Below are 17,052 nucleotides of genomic sequence, written 5' to 3'. Positions count from 1 at the left end.
ACAACAACAAACATTGGTGCCAAGTTTTAGTATCGCGTACGCGGTTACGCATATATAACATACATTTATTTTTGCTTGATTAAATCACAGAGCTCGTATTATATGGCACTGTATTGACTGCGTACAAATCATTGAAATTCGACCACAAAATCATCATTCATGTTGAACTCGTAGGATAAAAATAGGTTCTGGTTTGTTTCGTTGTAAGAATAGCTGTCTTTTCCCAGGATAACGCCATTAACAGCTACGCTGGTTGGATTTTTCGACCATCCCATAAATTGAATCGTGTCTAATAGTTGGGTAATCCCGCTCCAGGAATTATTTGACCCCTTTTCTACTTTGATGGTTAACGTTTCCTGTGCAAAGATAAAGACTTCTAGAGGATTTCGTTAATATTTTCTTTGATTTTTTGGTTCTTACGGCTTTTAATTCGAAGGAATTAATTTGATAGAGACCGTCCTCGATCGTGTTGGCACTCTCTCCATCATCCCAAAACAATTTTCCGCTTGCCGAGTTCTGGCCATTCAGCGGCACCAAAAGTTCAAAATTGTTCTGACGGCTAAGGGAAACAAGGTTTTAATGATTGAGTGAGATAGCGTGTTTTTGGTGGGACTTATATAACCTGAGCATGGTGTTGAGGGCGGGTTTTTGAGCAGGTAAGATGTAGCCACCACGCAAATGCAAATTAATGTGATCCCTTGGAGCATAGAGGTTCGTCTTACCTAAAACTTCAATTCGTTCTCCCTATTTCATATATTTAAAGCAATTGTTGAAATGTTTTCAGTCCAGAACTTTTGAGATATCTTCTATCGACTCAACTTACAGTGTAGTAATCGTACCAGACGTCGTCTGGAATGTAAACATCGACAGAGAGTTTTCCTTCTTCCAGTACAGGAGAAATCAGAAGGGCCGGTCCCCACATGAATTGCTTGTCGATTGAGCGAGCGCTTATATCCTTGGGGTACCTATAGAATTATTTTAGATTTTGTTAACATTGAAAAAGGAAAGAGGCTAATAAATCATCTTTCGTAAACTTACTCGTGATAAAGTGGTCGGACGACAGTGCCGCCGATAGTGTGGCTATCGTAGAAGAGCGTGTAAAGGTACGGCAGAAGTCGATAGCGAATATTGAGAGCTTTTCTACCAGAAACGGCCACCGTGTCTGGCCATTGAGCGGGATCTTGATCTTTGAAGAAGAAGCTGTTGTGATTACGAGAGAAGGGATAAAAAGCGCCCAATTCCATCCAGCGCTCGCACATTTCTTCCTCCGCGTTCAGGTTGAATCCGCAAATATCCGGCCCGACGTATGGTATGTTGAACATGTTGAACTCGATCATTCCTGTGTCACATTTTGGCGTGTAACAACGTCAGGGGCAATTAATTGAAGAAAATGTCGTTACCAATAATAGAATTAGCCATTTGATTCCATGTCGAATAATTGTCTCCCAGCCAATGCCCAGCATATTTGCCACTTCCAGCGAACGTGGAGCGAGAGAGAACCATGGATCTCTTTCCGGGTAGAATCTGCCGTAGAGCACTATTGTCAACAGATAATGATTAAGTTGAGTCAAGCAATTGGTTTCGGTTTCGTTAAACAGCATACCTTTGAGTAGCCATGGCGTGGGAATAACCGTAGAGACTGTGAACTTCATAGTGAAGGAATTCGTCATTTTCACCAAAGTTGGACGCCATGCAAATGGTCTTTTCCGAAAGCCTTCCAGTCGCACCAACATGTGCCGCCACTTTGAACCAAATTCAGTTGTTATCGACGAATTTATCGTTCAAAAACTTGTTTTCTAAATTCTGTATTATACTTGTTCCGTACGGAGGGTCGTCCCAGCGATTTGTGGGGCATTGGAGCAAGGTTCCAGTGAGAAAGTTGGAAGGCTCGTTCATATCCTAGACAATAATAACAAGCATTTAAATTTTCCATGTGCCTTATGTAAACAGAAAATTTTCTCACGATCCAGAGAATATCGAAATTCAGTTTTTTATCTTCGCGGAAAATGCGGATCTCTTCCGTCCACCATTGTTTTGTCTTGGTCTTGAAAAAATCTGGGAAGGCCGTCTCCCTTATGGGCCATACCTTGTTGAACAAAGTGAGGATAAACTTGACTGATTGTTTATTAACGTGTGATGGCGCATGCAACTTGACTTACACGACCATAAAGATTATTGTCATTCGCAGCTTGGTCTTCAGGCTTGTAGGATGAATTGGCCCATTGTACAAACACCTTATCGTCATTACCTCGCTTAAACGGAAGATAACCGGTTCCTAGCAATTAATTCCGGTATTACGTGTGCTTTATACGTATTTTATTGCGCTGTTTTTATTCAAATGAAAATTAAATATTGCACTTACGCTCGTGAGCAATTGCCGGATCCAAGATAATACCGAACCTTAGGCCGTCTTTTTTCACTTCGTCCACCAATGCGGGCAGATCACCAAAGTTGACAGGGTCAATGGTGAAATCTTTTCGCGCATCCATGTAGTCAATGTCTGCGTATTGAACATCCTAGAGTCCAGTAAACAGATTTGCCAAGCTGTCAAGCTCAAAAAGCCAAGATGAGTATCTTTTAATTGAAGAGTGAGCATATTTACATGAGGGATTTCCAGGTCTCGAGTACGGTCAACAGCGTCCTTTAAGTTGCTTGTGTTTCTATAGCCCCAGCGGCTGAGCTGGAAGCCGAGTGCAAAGTAAGGAGGCATAAATGTTTTGCCGATGACGTCACTGTACTGTTTGACGACGGATTCCGGCTCGGGTCCGAGGAAGACGAAGAATTCCAACATGCCACCGATAGCGCGGAAGGTGAGACCGGGATACGGCATGGTCGTCACATCTTTAGCATTCAAATGGAGATGGAAAAACAGCCCGTCAATTGAAATCTAGTATAAATAATACCCATTGCGTGACTGTTGAATAGAAATACTCCATGGGAAGAACCATCTTCCTCGCTGGCCATGTAAAACGGTTGGGCTCCGTAAACATTAATATCTCTCTGCGCGAAAGTAAGCATACGCAAGTTAAAAAAGTAAATATAATTTGCGATAAAAATATCAACTTGCCATGCCTGGCGCCTGTCCTCGACTAAATATCGGCCACATTTTATAACGCATGTCGTGCAAAAGATTGTCGTGAGTATTTTCACCAAAGCCGTAAAGGTAACGAGTAGGCAATTTGGTGCTTATCTTCAACATAATTATTTGTAATGGTCAATAATTTGTTAATGTTTTACGTTACTTTATATTTACCATTAGAAACTGTTCAGCAATAGTTAATCCGCCCAATGATGTATCAAAACTGTAAACAAACATTTGTAGAGTCAGGGTTTTATAACGTTATGCAGTGTCACTTACATGACTGCCTGTGAACTTTTACGGATGATTTGAACGTTGAAAGGCTCGCCATTCTCGCTGGAAACCATTCGAGTTTCATAGAGAACATTGTCGGTCAAGGGGGTTTCCGTTAGTGTCAGAGCTACGGGTGGTCGAAGCTCAGATGCGTTGGCGTCTTTCGGGTAAAACTGCGTTGAATGTGATGGACTGAAATCTAATGCCACCTTTTAATCTTTATTGTTGTGAATAGCTTACCCTAAATCCTAATGTGCTGTCACTGTAATAGTTGACTTCAAAAGTAACTTGATCAAAATCTCCTCCGTAGAGTGAGAAAGTTGTCGAGTCATCTGCAGCTCGACGACGACGGAGGTTGAGTGTGAATCCCATTTGATTGGGAAGATCTGTCACAGTTCCGTTAATCTATTCAACGCAAAATCCGTTAAAAGACTTTTTTGTCCATCATAAAAATCAAAGCAAATAGACCTCGTAACCGTAGACGCTGGAATCTGGAAGGTAGCAGTTGGGATGTTGATTCTTCGAGTCCCAAAGACATCCAGCTGACGTACAATTACCTTTCGCCATGTTTTCTTTTTTAAAAAAATGTATCAACATTTCTTTATAAGTCAAAATGTCGTGTATTAATGCGCTTACGAAAAGGGTAGCACTCGATGCGATTATTGGTGGGGTTGGGTGCGACTGTTGTGGCCGCCTCAGTCGTTGTGTTTGATTCGTTTTCTACGGGCAGTACGATCGGGAGTACGATGGCAGTCACCACAATCGCCAGTAAAATCACACTGATGAGGATTTTGGTCCATTTCTTCATCTTTTCAGCTTCTCTGTAGAACCAGTGAGCGCACTGTTGTTATGAACGTCCTACAGGTTCCGCTAATATTACAGGAATAATATCACGGCGGAGAGTCGATTCGTCTGTACGCCATACCACGTTCAATCTCTGTAGTGACGAAGATAAAGAAAAAGATACAAACATTGATCTTGATTTTATTTTTATTCTTCTTCCAAATGTATTGTCAGGCATTTGCTAGTGGCGTAGACGGGCGAAGTCACGAAAAATAATCTGTTTGCTTTCACTTTATCGCTTCTACCAGTAGTATGCGCCTGTCGTTTACTGGTTTGCCCTCAGTCACGTAGATTTTCTTGTCCGTCATGACACATTCATCCCTGATATCATTTTTGAGCCGCTTTGTCAGTTTGTCTATTTTCAAAGATAACAAAAACACGTCTATTGGTCAGTTTAATGTCAGAATCACTCAGATAGCAAATTAAAGTTATTTTTGCCTTATGTTAGATGTTTTGTATCTCCTAAACCACACATTTAACGGCTTCAAACTTTATTATTTTTTTCTCCTCATAAGAGAGGTGATATTTTAAAATCGGAGGCGGCTCAGACTTTATTCAGATGTTAAAAATAAATCCTCATTATTATAATGCCTGTTTGATTTATTGAACGATAAGCATTATAGCTGGGCATATATCATGAATGTTTGCACCATCTATTCAAATTGGACTGTATAGTCTTTGTTCATGTCAAATTCATGCGAAATTGTCAGTCTCTTGGTTTCCACGATATAAAAGTATTCGTCTGCATTTAGAGTCCAAATGTCAGTTGAGTTTTTCACTGAAACTTTCGTTGGTGAGTTGGGCCATCCCATAATTTCTATCGTGTCCAGCATTTGGCTAATGCCTGTCCAAGTGGATTCGGCGACCATCTCTACTTTCATTGTCAAAAGATTCTGAAAGGAATGGGGATTTAAAACATTTAAATTCATTCATTTGTAGCTAGAAAATCGCTTATTTGTTCAACATACGTTGCTCAGTTCGAAGGTATTGATTTGATAGAGTCCGTCCTCGATTGTGTTGGCGCTCTCTCCATCATCCCAAAACATTTTACCGCTGGCCGAGTTCTGGTCATTCAGCGGTACCAAAAGTTCAAAGTTGTTCTGCCGACTAAGACAAAAACAAAGTTAGAATAATCAAGTATTATAGTAGAGGGCTGTTAGAGCCAGTTTTCACCTGAGCATGGTATTGAGGGCGGGTTTTTGAGCGGGCAGGATGTAGCCGCCTCTCAAATGCAAGTTGATGTGATCCCTCGGAGCAGAGAGTGTAGTACTACCGAGAACTGTTACTCGGGCACCCTATTTCACGTATTACAAACGTTTCAGTCGGAAATTTTGCCAAATGATTGCTATCGATTTAACTTACAGTGTAGTAATCGTACCAGACGTCGTCTGGAATGTAAACATCGACAGAGAGTTTTCCTTCTTCCAGTACAGGGGAAATCAGAAGAGCCGGTCCCCACATGAACTGCTTGTCGATTGAGCGAGCCTTTCTATCCTGAGAGAACCTGGACGATTTAATTGAGTTAATCAAACAATCACTAATCTATTGTGTATATTTCACTCAAAATAACTCACTCGTGATAGAGGGGACGGATAACTGTAGATCCTGTAGTGTGGCTCTCATAGAAAAGAGTGTAGAGGTAAGGAAGGAGGCGATAGCGAATGTTGAGCGCTTTACGGCCAGATGCGGCTACCGTTGTCGGCCAGATGCCTGGATCTTGATCGATGGCGTCGATATTATTATGGTTTCGTGAGAAAGGATAGAAGGCGCCGATTTCCATCCATCTTTCGCACATCTCCTCGGTCGTGTCAAAAATAAATCCGCAAATATCAGCCCCGATATAGGGCATGCCAAACATGTTGAATTCCATCATGCCTTTATAGCAATGTTAAATGTTCAAATTGATATCGATTAGCCATTAGTTATTAATTAAATTTATTTTTTGAATTTTTCAGATTCTCACCGATAATGGAATCTGCCATGTTTTTCCACGTTGAGAAATTGTCGCCCAGCCAGTGTCCAGTGTATTGGCCACTTCCGGCGAATGTGGAGCGAGAGAGAACCATGGATCTCTTTCCGGATAGGACTTGGCGCACTGCCCTGTATTCAACACAACGGTTGAATACTAACGTATGAAGCGCATTTCCCTTTACACACAGGTTAGTGACTGTATCTGACTTACCTTTGCGTAACGATAGCTTGGGAGTAACCGTACAGATTGTGGACTTCGTAGTGAAGGCGCTCTTGACTTACGTCACCGAATTTGGTCACCATACAGATGGTTTTGTCTGAGAGTCTGTATGTTGGTCCAGTATGGGCAGCCACTATTATTTGCGAGGTCAAAAACAAAAGAAAAATCGTACCATATTATTTGATTTAGTTATTTGTGTGCTCATTCCCTACTCGTTTCGTAAGGCGGATCGTCCCATTCGTTTGTTGGGCATTGTAATTTGTCGCTGTACAGATTGGTATCGAAGTTGCTGACTTCATTCATATCCTAAAAGGGAGTTAAATGAAACGTTTGATGCTTGAGAATTATTATTGCGTTTTGAAATATTGATTTCTCACGATCCAAAGAGCGTCAAATTTGAGCTGTTGATAAAACAAGCGGATCTCCTCTGTCCACCACGTTTCGGTGGACTTTTTGAAGAAATCTGGAAACGCTGTTTTATTGTCTGGCCACACCTGAATGTATAGAATCGTCAGACTTTAAATTTTGCTCAATGTTGACACGCGATGCTTTTCGTTTCGCTCATTCTCATTCATTTCTAAGTTTATATACAGTACATTGCCAATGATGATATTGCTGTCTGTAGGTTGGTCATCCGGCTTGATAGTGGCATTGACCCATTCCGCGTAGACGGATAGCGCCACGCCCCGGTCGTAAGTTTGATAATCATTAGCGATAGCCGGATCCAAAATGATGATAAATCTCAGACCGTCTTGTTTCACTTCGTCTACTAGTGCGGGCAGATCACCGAAGTTGTCGGGGTCGATGGTGAAATCTCTCCGCCCATCCATGTAGTCAATGTCCGCATATTGAATGTCCTAGAGTACGCGAGAAAGTAGATTTGCCAATCTTTAATTAGCCGAAAAAAGCAAAACGAGATTATAGAGTTCTTTGTTTGATGGGGATGTTTACGTGAGGGATGTAGACGCTTCGTGTACGGTCGATGACTTGTCGGATCTCGCTAGTGTTTTTGTAGCCCCAGCGGCTGAGCTGGAATCCGAGTGCAAAGTAAGGAGGCATAAATGTTTTACCGATGACGTCACTGTACTGTTTGACGACGGATTCCGGCTCGGGTCCGAGGAAGACGAAGAATTCCAACATGCCACCGATAGTGCGGAAGGTGAGGCCGGGATTCGGCATGGTCGTCACATCTGCAATATGAAAACATTTTTACAAAAGAATGACGTGCGTCATTATGGCAAATATCGATGCCTACCAATCGAATGACTGTTGTAGAAAAAGACACCGTGAGAAGACCCGTCATTTTCACACACCATGTAGAAGGGGTGAGCGCCGTAGAGATTGACATCTTCCTGCATCGGTAAAATTCAAACGTAAAAGACTCCTTGAGCTATCTATTTTCTGCATTGTTGGTAAATGGCAAAATTTTTTGTTTTTGATTCTCACGTCGATAGGCGAAATGTCTCGAGAGAAAATTGGCCACATCCTGTAGTTCATATCGTGAAGGAATGTGTCGTGGGTGTTTTCACCCAATCCGTAAAGATACTCGGACGGCAGTTTGGTGCTGAGCTACATCAGTAAAAATCGATTTAACACTAAAATGTTAAGAGGGTTGGATAGGATGCAGGGCTATTTACCATGAGAAACTGTTTGGCTACCGTCAAGCCTCCCATGGAAGTATCGAAACTATTATTGTAATAAAAATATGACTATCAGTAAAAAATTTTTAATTGTCTTGAGCTCGTTAAATTCCTCACATGACAACTTTGGAGCTTCTTCGGATGATTTGGAAGTTGAATGGTTGACCGATGCCAGTGTTTACAAGCCTTGCTTCGTAGCGTTGGTCACTGATTTCTTTGTTAGGAAATGTGATTGCCACAGGCGGCCGAAGCTGTTCCGGATTGGCGCCTTTCGGATAAAACTATTTCCGGATTTTTTTTTTTTTTTTTTTTAACAGAAACATAGTTGAATTGAAATATTATTTATTAGGCGCCACAAAGTTTACATTTTTTTTTTATTTAATTTTTTTTACCGCTATTCCAAGTGTGTTGTCCGAGTGGTAATTAACTGCGAAAGTGATTTCATCGATATCATTCCCGTATAGCGAGAAGGACTGCGTACCGTCGGCCGATCGAATTCGCCGTAAATTGATACTGAACCCTTTGTTGTTGGGGAAATTTGTTTGAGCACTGTTGATCTGAAATTCATTATTTAATTTGTGGTATAAGTAATTGATTTGTCAAATATCATTTGATGCATCAAAACCAACTTCGTAACCGTAGACGCTGGAGTCGGGCAAGAAACAGGAAGGCTGTCCGCTAACAGTCTCCCAAAGGCAACCGGCTTTTGTGCAGTTTTCTGAACCCATGTTTTCTAAATTTTATTGAAGAAACATTTTTTTTTTTAAATAATGCTGCCGTCATCCGTGAAATAGTCCAATGTTGGCTAGTTTTAAATTCTCCGTTTCACTGTAGATACACTTTTTTTTATCTTAATATAAAATCAACATCAATTATCTCTAGCAAAGACGTCAGGTCCGTCTCCAGATCACTTTCATGTAATACCTCAGGTCATGGTCCAATCGTGGTTCGCAGGGATGAAAGGTTAAATTCAGTTGAATTTAAGCTTCTCATTTCTACATCACCTACATGCGCATACTAACCTGCCATTGAAACTCACCACTTTTTAACAGACTGCAACCTGAAATTCAAATCGTTTCTTAACTAGAACGTGATAATTAGGATGACTTACTGAAGGGAAAGCATTCTATACGATTGTCGAGTGTGGATGGGACCTGATTCTTTTCCTGCGAAAGTTCGATTGAAATAGGGACGATGATGACAACTAGCATCAATGTGACGCCAATCCCAATGAAGATGAGTCGTTTCTTCTTTGTCGCTGCTGAAGGCGCCATTAGCTTATTTGAATCCCTCTCTGTTCTTCAATAAGACAAAACTGGAGGGAATAGTTGATGACTCTTCCACTCTTGACGAGTCAAAACAATCGGCACCGAGATACGACACGACACTGATGCCTATTCGTCATCAGCTAGAACGAAGCAACTTTTTTATTTTTACAGACAGACCTTGGAGTACAACGCTATCACATGTATTCCATTGGGGCCACCTTGCTGCTTGCAGATAAATAGTTTTTGTTTCAAGTCTAGTAATGACTTTCTTATCTACAGTAGTTCAACACCAAAATGGCATACATACTCGATTGATTGACAGCAGTCTTATCTAGGTCCCTCTGACTGAATAACGAACGCTTGGCAATATCTATATGCTCGAATCATTTTTCTATACCTAACAATGAGCTACTTAAAGCCGCTTAATATTTTCGAGGGGTTTGACATTGTTGACAAGTCCGAAAGCTAAATTTGTAAAATGAAATCGTGATTGCGTCAATTATTTACCAACTGGTTTAAAGTTCAAATAATCAATATACAGTAATCGTTCAGTCCAAATCACATGAATTTTAACATCAGTTTTATTTTGTTTTTACGTAAAACTGTAAAAATATTTTGATACTGACGCATTCCAAAGTGGCAGCCTTAGAATCTCTGTACAGTGAGTGAATTGGAACCGATTGATGTTTTGAACTGACGAATTTTGTAAGTGATATTTTTTTAAATTATTTCTGATACGCAAAGATTCCTGAGACCTTAGAAATTTTAAAGACGAAGAAATCAAGTTGAGTTATTGCCTTTCCCCGAAAAATTTACCCTACGTGACTTGGAATTGATTTGATTTATCCTAAATGACTAATAGTCTGATGACCATATTTTACAGTGTTCCATTTGCCATATGTGTCGCTAATCTATGATGGGGCCATACTTCCCCAGCTGTCAGTATAGATAACTTTCGGATCCCTACCATTATAATTTATAGTTTATGTGCTTCCATTTTATGTGAACATAAGTAAAATATCTGTCGTGTTTTTCGTGTGGAAGTACTTATGTGAAGAAAGAACTAACTTAGATTTTTGTTATAAATAATACATGCAATTTTGCTATTTACATACCACATCACATATTAGGTAATATTAATTCCTGAACTTTCAAATGTCTAAACTTCATAGCTTTTATTATTCAGAATAAAAACACTATTGTTGAAACATGAAGTTGAAGTTAGTTATTCATGTATTGGAAATCTGTAATTTGAGTCATATTTTGTATCATTTATCCGATTTCAATTATGGTTTCAACACAAATCATCTTGAAATTATACATTTGTTAAAGGATTGAAAATTTTTAAATGGCATAAAACGGATTCAACTTTAAATTTCTAAAGTGGTACATTTTACTGAAACTTTTAAAATGCGCTACTGAATATGTCTAAACTATTTTACGGATTTAATTGGACCAATCAAAGAAGGATTTCCTGTTCTCTGTCTCAAATTCAATTTATTGGTAATGTTGAGAGCTTTCCATAAGATTTCGTTGTCCATTTCCGAGTCCCCAGTTGTTGTGCTCCCCGATTCCGTAGGTGCTGTTTCCGTCGAAGAAATTATTGTAATATCTGTCGTCGGTTCTGTCGGCGTCGACAAAAAACTTGTTGTGTAATCAGTTGATTTCGCTGGATCCGTTGAAGGATCCGTTGTAGGATCTGTTGTAGGATCTGTTGTGAGGCCCGTGTTCGTAGTAGAATCTGTCACGGTCACGGACTCGACGGTCGTGGTTGTGTCATCTGTAGCCGAATTTTTATTGTTATTCGTCACGACGATTGGCACCGTGATGCAGGTAACGATGAGTCCTACTACCAGCACACCAAAAAGTATCTGTACCCACAGCTCAAGGGCCTTAAACCATTTTACGAAGCCCATTATGATAACTGAAATTAGCGGGGAAAAATGGTTAGCTGGAAGGTTTTTCAAAAAATTTACTGGAGTTAATATAGAGACAGAATTAGCTTCACTAGCTTCACTTACCTAGCACAATAATGTTTCAAGTGATGCATTGATTTAGTCAATTGACCTTTTTTATACAATATTCTTATCTGTGGGTTTTATACTTTTCTTTTCTCTTCGTATTCCGTAACTAATGACGTTTTTACAACATCTGGCACTTGACATTTTCATGAGCCAGGACAATGCTGTTGAATGAATCAGTAATTGGAAACTAGATACGGTAGTCATAGATACTAGATAGTTCAGAAAACAAACTTTAGTTTCATTTTCCTGTTCCCAAATTGAATTATTTCGGAAGAGATCAGAATTCGCAGTTGTTGGTGTGTACTCATGATCAACATTTGATCAAATGTTGCATATATTTTTGTCGCAAAACCCACGTTATGTGAACTTCTTTTTACAATGGCACGATGAGATGTTATTCAGTGGCTCATAAGTTATAATATTATGATAAGTAAAAAGTAAATTAAAAAAATTCGTATCCGCGGCTAAAATTAAATTTTTTCCTCCAGCGGTGGCGCGGGGTCAATTTTTCTACCAGGGGGGCCAGGGGCCTAACCTAATCCCCCCTCCCTTAGTTAAACTGTCGTCTCTGGTGATGGTGTCGCGTTTTGATGTCAGGTGTCGTTAAATTACATTCCGACTTGTCTACACCGACTTCGAGATTCTTTGCCATTTCCAATCGGAATGATCAGTTTAGGTAAGTCAACGTTTACTAGACCATGTAAACTTTTCCTCTACCACAAATGAGTCGCACTGCCCAATGTCGGATGTTACATTTGCTTCTGTGTTTGTACTTTTTTTTCCAGTTGAGATTTACGGTGAAAATTTAGCCACGGTTTGATTTTGAAAAGTGATGAGGTATTTCCATACCATTCGACCAAGCTTAATCGAAAGTGAACAATTCTAAGGCATGTAAGTGAATCGCTGGAGTTTTGACTTTTCGAAAGATCAATTTTTTTAATCTACTTCAATTTATTTTGTGAAAGCATGCCGAATATCTTTTGCCTTTCTCCACGTGATCGCTGCCGTGTCATGACGATGCTTCTTTGAGAGGGTCTCTACTATATTGCAAGACAAAAATTTGCTGATAACAGGAAATTGAGTTGATTATAATGTACTGTATTTTTAAGATAAATCAAGTAGGTAAGTATATTGCTTACATTTTAGTCTACGTATATGAGCCTAAGAGTCGTAAGTCGTAACCTCGTACGTTTCTTTAGAATGTTTAAAATTAAATTTAGGTATATTTTCAACATGTTCCAAGTGATGCAGTATGTATTTATCAATTTTCAATTACCATTGTAGAGTTCCACCTGCAGACGGGTCGGCCAGTTTGCATGTCCTTCACGCTTGAAGGTCACGGTGAAAATTACGTGTAAAACTGTCAATGCGGTGGTGTAGAGGTTGGGTGAGAAAGGTACGTGTTTCATCATTATCAAACAGATAAAATACCCGCAAGGCTCAGCTATTTGGTATTCATTTTGATATTTGTTGTTGTAGACCCATCCCCAGCCACGACAACCTAAAGAAGGAAAGGCCAGTTTGCATTTCCTTCGCGCTTGAAGGTCATGGAGATCATTACGTAAAACGTATCATGCGACGGCGGAGAGGTTGGGAGAGAAAGGTACGTGTTTCATCATTATCAAACAGGTACAATACCCGCAAGGCTTAAGAGGTGAGGGTGATAAAAAAATCGTATAAAAAGGAGAGAGAAAAGGCCAGAGACATCAGTCGAGTGAGCATCTCCGACACGGCAACAACTGCAGCGCAGTATCTGTCACCATCTGCCTTCTTCACCGTATTGCCAGTTCGCATCCATGGGTAAATATTCTCTTTTTTACATTGAGATTGGTGTCAATCCTACTTTTTTCTATATGTATGCCTGTTATTATTTAATATTTATGTTTGAATTTGTTTAATGTCTAGTTAATAAGGCGTCATATACTGTTGGGTGTTGTATCGTTGATGGATGGGTCGAACACTGGTGTAGTGATGTCTCCTGGGTATGGCGGAAACCAAACCGCAACGCCTCCGCCTTACTTCTCAAAAGCAACTTACGCAACGACCAGTTACTGCACCGAGGTCTACAAGTACTACACTACTAAGGCACCGGAGTTTTATACCACAACCTACGCTGCCCCGAGCCACTACACTGACGTCCTGAAGTATTACTCTACCCCGAGTTACTACACCACCAAGGTGACGGAGTGCTACATGACTACGCATGCTGCCCCATCCTACTACACGAGGCTCCCAAGTATTACTCTGTTCTCAGATACTTATTGCACCGATTTTCCTAAATACTACTCTGTTCGCTGATGCCACACCTAGGCTCCCGCTGATTACTCCACCAAAACGGTCGAGTACTACACCGAAGCGGCAAAGTACTTCTCTGCCCCGATCTACGCATCCACGACTGAGGCGGCCAAGCATTACGCAGTCCCCACTTACTACACAGAAGCTGCTCTTTCGTGCTACGTTGGACAGAAATACTACACTGATGCTCTAGTCTACTACACCACGACCTACGCTACACCTAGCTACAACACCGCAGCCCCCAAGTACTACACAGAAGAAACCGCCTATTACACAACTACGTACGCTGCCTAGTTTACTGCATGAGGAATTTAAGTATTACCCTGCCCCAAACTACTAGCAAACTGAGGTTTTTATGTATTACATCAGCAATTCTCCCGATTATGTCACCTACTTACGCTACTCCGACCTATACACCGAAGTTGTGAAGTATTTCTCTGGAAGTGTTGAAAGATTGCTGAAATACAAGATTGATTGAAAATAAGTAAATAACAAGTGAATGTCTCTATTTTCTCCTTAAGTAACTTTCCTCCTGCTGATAATTGCATGATGTGAGAAAATATTTCTGAGTGCTATGTAAAGTTACAAATAATTGATCCTGTAAAATACAACCAAATTCAAACTCATGTTTTACATTTTAATAATATTAACTCTCATTTTTTATAAATTTTTTTATCATTAAAATTCAAAGTCCAATTTCAACAAACAATATTTTTCTCAAAATTAAAAGTCACACACCCATTTTAATAATATTAACTCTCATTTTTTATAAATTTTTTTATCATTAAAATTCAAAGTCCAATTTCAACAAACAATATTTTTCTCAAAATTAAAAGTCACACACCCTATTATTTTCTGCTAAGTCCAGACTTTTGTTTTTGAAAAAAATTTAAAAAAAATTCCCCCTACAAGTTTTAAAAAAAAATCTCGCGAAATATTTTTATCCGAATTTTTTATTGCAACAAGATTTATTTTATTTTATTAGAATATTTTATTGCATACAAAATTTATTTTACAATATTTACATTTATTTTTCATGTGGCCCCCAGGGGGGGGGGCCTGTCGCTTTCTCTACCGCGATAATAACATGATGCAAGTTATTATTTGTTTGGCGCAGAAAGCTTGTTTTATCTAGCAGTTCTCGACTGTGTCAAACCTGATATTGATCAGGTTGCCTCAATCGTATACTGCATGATTGAATCAAAAGACAACAGATCAAACTTTTAACTCAGCAACACAAAAAGCAATTCATATGGCATAAACAACAACACAACAATTTTTAAGTCAGAAACCCAGATGGAACAGCTCAGCTACAACAGCACAGCAACTTCTGGATTAAACTACAACCGCATGCTCCATACAATGGTTCAATCTGTCTTCGTCACACCTTTCACCATTTGGCTGCAACCACCACCACCACTGGTAACCACCACAGCGTTAAGGAAGTGTTTGTTATACCTGTTTAAGAAAAGAAAATTATTTTCGAGAAACACAACTCTGTAAACATGCATACTCATTATAACAAAAGAATACAAAGAGTAACAGAAAACTACGCAGTCCAACAGAATAACTTTGATATCTGATTCAAAATTTCTATAGTAGCAGAGAAAATTGGTCTACTCTCTAGTCATGTTAACTAAATCTGTACTTTTGAAAGACATTTGATCAAAATAATTACTTTTTGCTGTTGCATGGGATGAGACGTACGTCTAAGAACAGGCAGCGAGACACACGAGGCACGCCATTTCGGAAATGTACAGGCACTTCCAAGTCTGAGTTGAATGATTTGGCAACTTGGTTTCTACGTGCTAGATCACCTATAAATTTTCACATCAACATATTACGTTCAATAACAATAGGAAATTAGCAATAAATACCTTTTAGTTTTCATCGTGAGAAACGTCACAACCAACAACCCATTTCTGCTGCGTCTTGGAACAAAATGGCCGATAAGCGTCCCCGAAGAGATTCGCCCCACCTGGTGGACATCATTTCAGCCACCTATTGACAGCCATTCAAATTCGTTATCCATGCAAAGACCTTAAGACCAAGCAGTCCAATAATATTGCGGTGCTGGACAGCTGAAAGGACTTCAACCACTCGTTGAATCATCTTGGCGAACGATCGAGCCTCAACGACCGTGCTGCAACGTCAAGGAGAGCGGATTTCTTTGACGGCTACTTGACGTCCATGCCAAGTTCCTTTGCACACTTGACCGAATCCTCCACGCCCAATCGGCTCCTGATAGTTGTCGGTTATCTTTCCAATGCAATGACGGCTGACAACGACAGCTCCGGTTGAGGCGATCACATTGCTCAATCGGACTTACAGAAGATCAATTTCATTCAGAATTTTCGAAAAGATAGAAGATGAGGTAGAAGGATTGTTTTCAGGAACACACAAAGTTCGGCTTTTTGCTCCAGTGGAAATAGCTGCAGATATCGATTTGTCGATGACGACCTGCTGGCTCTTAATGCCAATGGGAGGACAGCCTGTTTGGCTTTGGCTTCCTGCAAACTAATCTCCAATTCCTGAATCTTCTTCTGTAGTTCCAGCATCCGCCATCGATCTTGTGAATCTCTTTCTTGTGAATCCAAACGTTCCACTGGCTCCGGTTGATTGATTTGTGAAGGCGGTGAAGCGGGCACAGGCACAAACATAGGTGATGCAAAGATATTTTAATAGCTTGTGATTGTTGATGATGTGACCGAATATCTCGATGGAACACATTCGCGTTCTAAAAGAAAATTAAATGTTATGAAATATAACAGAACTATGTGCCAAGAGCAGTAAACGAGAAATGAATGGAATATTTACTAAATTAAGAAGGAATCATGTTTTTATCCGTCTTTGCGATCAAGTGAAATTATCATTATAGGATAGGTTGAAAAATAGGTAGTTAAAAATAGAAAAAGAATACCAAAATGTTCACCAAGTGAAAATTCCAGTTTGTTCACGGTTACATTTGCTCAAGAGAGTACTCTACATTAGGGAAATTAGACTATTAAGTGAATGAAAAAGGGAGTCGGCTTTCCAAATTTTTAAATGTGTGTGGGAACCACATCTTGACCATAATAAGGTTGGCTATACAAATATAACAAGCAAGTTTTTATTTCTCTACCAGGAACATCTGATTGCCCACTTGCGTTTTACAAACAGACAGAGAAGTAGCGACCATGCTATTCTTTAAAGTTTGGTGTGAGGTAGGATGTAGGATTTATCTTTAGACATGGGAACAAAGTAACAAACCCCAAAACAATCCATCCAGCAACAAGTGGAAAAGCATGTTTTCAGAAAGGTTGTTTACCAAATTATACTATACCGTCTTAAATATACAAGAATAAAAAGAAATGTCAGTCAAAATAACTACCTTGCAAACAGAATTTCCTTGGTTTTGGAAGACAGCTTGAATTGGACCATTTTATCAACATCACAACTC

The 17,052-nt window shown here is 39.7% G+C and overlaps 3 protein-coding genes and 2 long non-coding RNA genes across 5 annotated transcripts; 2 read left to right on the top strand and 3 right to left on the bottom strand.

Moving 5' to 3' along the window:
* Positions 1–93: 93 nt before the first annotated feature.
* On the bottom strand, positions 94–4,257 carry LOC124348865 (maltase-glucoamylase, intestinal-like). Its single transcript, XM_046799223.1, has 19 exons — positions 3,989–4,257; positions 3,821–3,924; positions 3,593–3,757; positions 3,359–3,525; positions 3,254–3,302; positions 3,068–3,190; positions 2,904–3,000; positions 2,603–2,841; positions 2,363–2,516; positions 2,160–2,275; positions 1,964–2,086; positions 1,815–1,899; positions 1,604–1,742; positions 1,401–1,537; positions 1,039–1,339; positions 824–965; positions 623–744; positions 421–559; positions 94–356 (listed from the first exon to the last, which is right to left on the bottom strand). Exons 1-19 carry the CDS (start codon positions 4,158–4,160, stop codon positions 129–131), a joined length of 2,802 nt encoding a protein of 933 aa, XP_046655179.1. The 5' UTR covers positions 4,161–4,257; the 3' UTR covers positions 94–128.
* A 520-nt stretch (positions 4,258–4,777) lies between these two features.
* LOC124348866 (maltase-glucoamylase, intestinal-like) lies at positions 4,778–9,455 on the bottom strand. Its single transcript, XM_046799224.1, has 18 exons — positions 9,138–9,455; positions 8,656–8,759; positions 8,419–8,583; positions 8,144–8,307; positions 8,024–8,072; positions 7,833–7,955; positions 7,642–7,738; positions 7,338–7,576; positions 6,983–7,243; positions 6,764–6,880; positions 6,599–6,692; positions 6,378–6,519; positions 6,159–6,295; positions 5,770–6,070; positions 5,558–5,699; positions 5,369–5,490; positions 5,164–5,302; positions 4,778–5,088 (listed from the first exon to the last, which is right to left on the bottom strand). Exons 1-18 carry the CDS (start codon positions 9,298–9,300, stop codon positions 4,849–4,851), a joined length of 2,799 nt encoding a protein of 932 aa, XP_046655180.1. The 5' UTR covers positions 9,301–9,455; the 3' UTR covers positions 4,778–4,848.
* On the top strand, positions 6,241–12,483 carry LOC124349202. Its single transcript, XR_006920220.1, has 4 exons — positions 6,241–6,354; positions 11,807–11,994; positions 12,104–12,209; positions 12,284–12,483. It is a non-coding gene; the product is annotated as an uncharacterized LOC124349202 (long non-coding RNA).
* Positions 12,484–12,702: 219 nt separating this feature from the next.
* LOC124349134 lies at positions 12,703–14,101 on the top strand. The gene is made up of 4 exons (XM_046799651.1): positions 12,703–12,714; positions 13,003–13,118; positions 13,224–13,554; positions 13,616–14,101. The coding sequence occupies exons 3-4, from the start codon at positions 13,263–13,265 to the stop codon at positions 13,804–13,806; spliced, it is 483 nt and encodes a 160-aa protein (XP_046655607.1). The 5' UTR covers positions 12,703–12,714; positions 13,003–13,118; positions 13,224–13,262; the 3' UTR covers positions 13,807–14,101.
* An 818-nt stretch (positions 14,102–14,919) lies between these two features.
* On the bottom strand, positions 14,920–15,597 carry LOC124349144. The gene is made up of 3 exons (XR_006920105.1): positions 15,491–15,597; positions 15,292–15,430; positions 14,920–15,071 (listed from the first exon to the last, which is right to left on the bottom strand). It is a non-coding gene; the product is annotated as an uncharacterized LOC124349144 (long non-coding RNA).
* Between the last annotated feature and the right edge of the window lie 1,455 nt (positions 15,598–17,052).

Source organism: Daphnia pulicaria, chromosome 7 (genome assembly GCF_021234035.1).
Source record: "Daphnia pulicaria isolate SC F1-1A chromosome 7, SC_F0-13Bv2, whole genome shotgun sequence".
Taxonomy (NCBI): Eukaryota; Metazoa; Arthropoda; class Branchiopoda; order Diplostraca; family Daphniidae; genus Daphnia; species Daphnia pulicaria.
The sequence above is the reverse complement of the archived record's forward strand: the minus strand, read 5'-3'. Positions and strand labels throughout refer to the sequence as shown.

What these genes read in the sequence shown, in the direction of transcription:
- LOC124349134 (XM_046799651.1), top strand. Translation starts at nt 13,263, where the DNA reads ATGGATGGGTCGAACACTGGTGTAGTGATGTCTCCTGGGTATGGCGGA. An exon ending in CTACTACACGAGGCTCCCAA is followed by an intron (nt 13,555 to 13,615) that starts GTATTACTCTGT and finishes CTCTGTTCGCTG; the next exon opens with ATGCCACACCTAGGCTCCCG.
- LOC124348865 (XM_046799223.1), bottom strand. Translation starts at nt 4,160, where the DNA reads ATGAAGAAATGGACCAAAATCCTCATCAGTGTGATTTTACTGGCGATT. An exon ending in TTGCTGAACAGTTTCTAATG is followed by an intron (nt 3,191 to 3,253) that starts GTAAATATAAAG and finishes ATTATGTTGAAG; the next exon opens with ATAAGCACCAAATTGCCTAC. An exon ending in TCCGGCAATTGCTCACGAGC is followed by an intron (nt 2,276 to 2,362) that starts GTAAGTGCAATA and finishes ATTAATTGCTAG; the next exon opens with GAACCGGTTATCTTCCGTTT.
- LOC124348866 (XM_046799224.1), bottom strand. Translation starts at nt 9,300, where the DNA reads ATGGCGCCTTCAGCAGCGACAAAGAAGAAACGACTCATCTTCATTGGG. An exon ending in CCAGCGTCTACGGTTACGAA is followed by an intron (nt 8,584 to 8,655) that starts GTTGGTTTTGAT and finishes AATGAATTTCAG; the next exon opens with ATCAACAGTGCTCAAACAAA. An exon ending in AGAAGCTCCAAAGTTGTCAT is followed by an intron (nt 8,073 to 8,143) that starts GTGAGGAATTTA and finishes TTACAATAATAG; the next exon opens with TTTCGATACTTCCATGGGAG.